The sequence below is a fragment of the Polypterus senegalus genome, chromosome 5 (assembly GCF_016835505.1).
Source record: "Polypterus senegalus isolate Bchr_013 chromosome 5, ASM1683550v1, whole genome shotgun sequence".
Lineage (NCBI taxonomy): Eukaryota > Metazoa > Chordata > Cladistia > Polypteriformes > Polypteridae > Polypterus > Polypterus senegalus.
Genome location: NC_053158.1, coordinates 72,438,244 through 72,444,450, shown reverse-complemented (window position 1 = coordinate 72,444,450; position 6,207 = coordinate 72,438,244). Strand labels below are relative to the sequence as shown.

The 6,207-nt window shown below is 38.2% G+C and overlaps 1 protein-coding gene across 1 annotated transcript in view; it reads right to left on the bottom strand.

Moving 5' to 3' along the window:
- The window catches only part of lama1 (laminin, alpha 1), a 186,861-nt gene that overhangs the window by 106,863 nt on the left and 73,791 nt on the right, over positions 1-6,207 (bottom strand). The window contains exons 13-15 of the mRNA XM_039754802.1: positions 5,865-5,960; positions 1,303-1,511; positions 716-827 (exon numbers count right to left, since the gene is read on the bottom strand). Coding sequence (XP_039610736.1) covers positions 716-827; positions 1,303-1,511; positions 5,865-5,960 — 417 coding nt within the window. The remainder of the gene's footprint in view (positions 1-715; positions 828-1,302; positions 1,512-5,864; positions 5,961-6,207) is intronic.

The window sequence follows — 6,207 nt, the reverse complement described above, 5'->3', positions numbered from 1 at the left end:
ATTTTGAGGGGGCTCGTGTTTAATTATATAATTGGGTAGAAGGTTGGCAATGTAATGAAGATAAGTAATCTAAGGTGTTGAAATTAAGAGTTTTGTTTTTAGAAGTAGAGTTTTAGAGATAATATCATAGAGGTACTGGCACTATTAAAGTTTCCCACTAGAGGGGAGATGTGCTCATGCGAGTTACTTTGCAATTCTATTTACAGCATGTCCAGGTTGAAGCAGATATTTAAAATTTTAAACATTTCTTGCTTAATTTAGTTTACAAAATGACAAAAATAGTTAACATGACTGAAAGGGAAAGGTTCTTCTCATCCACAGAAAATATTTATATAAGAAAACTTGAATGTAAAATTGTAAATTCTAGGGGAAAAAAAATTAATTCTGGGATAAAGTGTTTCTTTAAAATATACTGACTTCTGCTTTTAACCTAAGTGTATTTGTGTTTTAATTACTACCCAAAATCTTGCAGCCAATTTTATCATTGTTCTCTAAAGCACCACTTGATGGTACATTCTGTTAATATCACTATACAAAATAAAGGTCGATCATTTGACCATGTAGATCTCAGTAAATATGAAATCAATTCAATAAAATTACAAAATAGGTAACAGAAATATTTTGAACTGTAGCCAGACATTGCTGCCTGGCGTTTGGCTATAGGCTCAGCAAAATTAATGTTTTGACTTTTACCTCTTTTCTTCCCAATCCTTACCTCACATGATGTTCCAGTGTAGCCTTCTGGACACTTGCAGTGCTCCACATCCAAAGCAAGTCTATCATTAACAGCATTTGCACTAGCTCTTTCCAAGGAAACAGATATTATCCTGTCAAAATGGAGAATACAAAAAATCAAGTATTTTAAAAATAGTGGTAGTGATTTAAATTTTGTCACTGTCTTTTGCCTTACTGTTGTTATTTATCTAATTTACAGAACAGGTAGTGAGAGTTCAAAATATTATGATACTACATGTTTAGTTATATAAAAATGAGTCTTCCTTTTCAAATTTATAGCATGAATATTATAGTAAAGTAAATTTCAATACCTTCCTTACCATAATACACCATGATTAAAAACATATTTAAAAAGAAAAAAACAAGAAGATACATTCCCACCACCTTTTGGTCCTTCTTTCTGTACTATTTCCCTAACACACTGCAAAGCAAAAAAGACTAAAACACTACATTATTAAAAACATATTAACTATTTCTTAACACAAGTAAAATGGCAAATAATTCTGAATTAGAATTAAGACAGAAAAAAATAAGATTATTAACTACAGTCTCCAAAGTTTAGCATGCCTTAGATGTCCACTACTGCTGAAGTTGCTGTAGGCTATGGCTTGTAGCCGGGAAAGATTTGCCAGTACAGTCATCAGTTTGTCCCTTTCCTCTGTGTTTTTCTGCCAGTCTATGAAGCTTTCTGGTAACATCACAAATTCAAATGTCTTAACTCCATAAGAAGGCACTGTTTCCAAAGTGTAACCTGTGTGCAAGGCTCTTCCATTGCCCTGAGAGGAAAGAAAAAAAATATATAAAAATTAGAACATACAGTTAGGTCCATAAATATTTGGACAGAGACAACTTTTTTCTAATTTTGGTTCTGTACATTACCACAATGAATTTTAAATGAAACAACTCAGATGCAGTTGAAGTGCAGACTTTCAGCTTTAATTCAGTGGGTTGAACAAAAAGATTGCATAAAAATGTGAGGCAACTAAAGCATTTATGTTATTATTATTGCTATTATTATTATTATTGTTATTTATGTTTTTGGACTTCTCTAGTGCCTTCAACACCGTCCAACCTCTGCTCCTTAGAGACAAGCTGACAGAGATGGGAGTAGACTCACACCTAGTGGCATGGATTGTGGACTATCTTACAGACAGACCTCAATATGTGCGTCTTGGGAACTGCAGGTCTGACATTGTGGTCAGCAACACAGGGGCGCCGCAGGGGACTGTACTTTCTCCGGTCCTGTTTAATCTATATACATCAGACTTCCAATACGACTTGGAGTCCTGCCATGTGCAAAAGTTCGCTGATGACACTGCTATTGTGGGCTGCATCAGGAGTGAGCAGGAGGAGGAGTACAGGAAGCTAATCAAAGACATTGTTAAATGGTGCGACTCAAACCACTTACACCTTAACACCAGCAAGACCAAGGAGCTGGTGGTGGATTTTAGGAGGCCCAGGCCTCTCATGGACCCTGTGATCATCAGAGGTGACTGTGTGCAGAGGGGGCAGACCTATAAATATCTGGGAGTCCAGCTGGATGACAAATTGGACTGGACTGCCAATACTGATGCTCTATGTAAGAAAGGTCACAGCCGACTATACTTTTTTAGAAGGTTGGCGTCCTTCAACATCTGCAATAAGATGCTGCAGATGTTCTACCAGACGGTTGTGGAGAGTGCCCTCTTCTATGCGGTGGTGTGCTGGGGAGGCAGCATAAAGATGAAAGACGCCTCACGCCTGGACAAACTTGTTAAGAAGGCAGGCTCTATTGTAGGAGTAAAGTTGGACAGTTTAACATCTGTGGCAGAGCAGAGGGCATTAAGCACACTCCTGTCAATCATGAAGAATCCACTGCATCCACTGAACAGTGTAATTTCCAGGCAGAGGAGTAGCTTCAGTGACAAGACTTTTGTCACTGTCTTGCTCCACTGACAGACTGAGGAGATTGTTCCTCTCCCACACTATGCGACTCGTCAATTCCACCCGGAGGAGTAAATGCTACCATTACTCACAGTTATTGTCTGCTTTTACATGCATTTTTATTACTTTTTAATTTAATATTGTTTTTTGTATCAGTATACTGCTGCTGGATTATGTGAATTTCCCCTTGGGATTAATAAAGTATCTATCTATCTATCTATCTATCTATCTATCTATCTATCTATCTATCTATCTATCTATCTATCTATCTATCTATCTATCTATCTATCTATCTATCTATTCGTTTCAGGGGCTCAAAAGTAATTGGACAATTGACTCAAAGGCTATTTCATGGGCAGGTGTGGGCAAGTCCGTCGTTATATTATTATCAATTAAGCAGATAAAAGGCCTGGAGTTGATTTGAGGTGTGGTGCTTGCATATGGAAGATTTTGCTGTGAACAGACAACATGCAGTCAAAGGAGCTCTCTATGCAGGTGAAAGAAGCCATCCTTAAGCTCCAAAAACAGAAAAAACCCATCTGAGAAATTGCTACAATATTACAAGTGGCAAAATCTACAGTTTGGTACATCCTGAGAAAGAAAGCAAGCACTGGTGAACTCAGCAACGCAAAAAGACCTGGATGTCCACAGGTGACAACAGTGGTTGATGATCGCAGAATCATTTCCATGGTGAAGAGAAACCCCTTCACAACAGCCAACCAAGTGAACAACTCCAGGGGGTAGGCATATCGATATCCAAGTCTACCATAAAGAGAAGACTATATGAAAGTAAATACAGAGGGTGCACTGCAAGGTGCAAGCCACTCGTAAGCCTCAAGAATAGAAAGGCTAGATTGGACTTTGCTAAAGAACATCTAAAAAAGCCAGCACAGTTCTGGAAAAACATTCTTTGGACATATGAAACCAAGATCAACCTCTACCAGAATGATGGCAAGAAAAAAGTATGGAGAAGTCGTGGAACAGCTCATTATCCAAAGCATACCAAATCATCTGTAAAACATGGTGGAGGCAGTGTGAGGGCTTGGGCGTGCATGGCTGCCAGTGGCACTGGGACACTAGTGTTTATTGATGATGTGACACAGGACAGAAGCAGCCGAATGAATTCTGAGTTGTTCCAAGACATACTGTCTGCTCAAATCCAGCTAAATGCACTCAAATTGATTGGGCGGCGTTTCATGATACAGATGGACAATGACCCAAAACATACAGCCAAAGCAACCCAGGAGTTTATTAAAGCAAAGAAGTGGATAATTCTTGAATGGCCAAGTCAGTCACCTGATCTTAACCCAATTGAGCATGCATTTCACATGTTGAAGACTAAACTTTGGACAGAAAGGCCCACAAACAAACAGCAACTGAAAGCCGCTGCAGTAAAGGCCTGGCAGAGCATTAAAAAGGAGGAAACCTTTGGTGATGTTCAAGACTTCAGGCTGTCATTGCCAGCAAAGGGTTTTCGACCAAGTATTAGAAATGAACGTTTTATTTCCAGTTATTTAATTTGTCCAATTACTTTTGAGCCCCTGAAATGAAGGGATTGTGTTAAAAAATGCTTTAGTTGCCTAACATTTTTATGCAATCTTTTTGTTCAACCCACTGAATTAAAGTTGAAAGTCTGCACTTCAACTACATAAGAGTTGCTTCATTTAAAATTAATTGTGGTAATGTACAGAACCAAAATTAGAAAAAAGTTTTCTCTGTCCAAATATTTATGGACCTAACTGTATATTTGAATTGTCACTAAAATGTCAAACACATAAACATTTAAATGTGGACAATCAATTACACAGTGAGTTTAAAAAAATGCCCAGGCAGGAACACCATGACTACTTAGCTGAAGTCAGTTACTCTTTGACTTTACCCCAAACCCTTTGTGACTCTAATCTTTTCTTGTCTGCAGGGTATGTGTCAAATACAGTTTTTGGTTTTCTCTTGTCCACAGTCAAATGTCCATACTTGCATTTCTTGTGTATCAATGTTTTACTGCCACCAGAAATGTTAAACCGGACAAGATGCAGATGAAAAATGTAGATGTCTTGATCTCTATATGTAGAGATATATTTTTGTATACATTGCACAGTATTTTGTACTTTAACATAACATTTGCATACTGGAAAATATGTGCAGCACTGCAAATATAATGAGTTTGGTATTTTGCAAGAATTAATGACTATTGTGATGGGCGGCCGGGCCCCATGCCTGGCCAGGACACTCCTTCAACACTGGATCCAGGGGAGAAGCCATGGGATGCACTCTATGTCCCCCGGAACGCATGGTGGCAGCCCTCCTGGGTTACATCGGGGCCACAGGTGTGGGACTTCAGGACTCAGACCTTTTGGGCTCCGTGGCCACCGCCCGGAGGAGCTGCATGGCTTAACAAGCTTCTGTGGGCTGGAATGCAGCCACACCAGGAAGTGCATCCTAATTAGGCCAATTACCACCTGGAGCACTTCCGGGAGGGCTACAAAAAGAGCCTGCAGCCACTACTCAAGGGCCAGAATCGGAAGGAAGAGGACGAGGTTGCCAGGGAGGAGTGATGGTTTGAGAAGAGAGTGCTTTTGTGTGTTTGGTGCTTATCTTTAAGTGCTTGGGACTGTGCAGTGCCTGTGGGGTTCACGGAGAAGACATGCCCCACAGGTGAAGAAAAATGAAAGTCTTGTGCCAATTTACACGTGCCTCTGGAGTGAGTCTGTGTTGGGTCGGGCACTAGATAGCGCTAACGTCACACTATCTTGTAAAAAATTTTAAGGAATGCTAAATATTACCAAAAGTATTATTTTTAATATAATTACTCTTGAGAAAGGAATAATTTATCATTTTCAACAAATGGTCTATTTTTCATCTGTAACACCTTCTGATTGTGGTGCTGCACTGTACTATGTACAAGTAACAATAAACTCACTTCAATTTTTCATCATAATGAGATATCACAGGGATCAAGACACCTGAAATGACATATCCTCTGTATGTGTTGGCTGTGTAGAATTGTAAATATACCATATGTTTGTCAATCATTGTACTCTTATGGATACAAAAAAGCCAAGTAATAATAGATACAATTGTTTTAGTACAGTACGTATTTTCGTCTTCAAAAAATAAACTTATCTATTGTGTGTATTTTAGTAACTAACTATAGTTTTTTTTATCTTTTTTTAAAATGAACTGCAATACATTTTCCTCAAGCTTACCTCAAGGATGAAATCAAAACCAAGAATTGTTTTGCTGTTTTCTGTCAACGCATCATATTCTATTGTGTAGTTTAAGTAACCCCCATAAGATGACAGCTGTAAAATAAATAAGATAGGAAACACAGTGTATACATTAACAAATATAAACCATGCTGAACAATCTGGCAATGTTAAACTTTCACAAATATCAAATAAAATGTCATTGTTAAATGCAGCTATCATTACTACATGAATATGATGAAGGTATAAATCTGTAAAGAATTAACTAAGAATGGCACCATAAGCATAATCACAGAATGTTGATTGCACAAAACCAACATAAAAACAAAATAATACAGGGTTA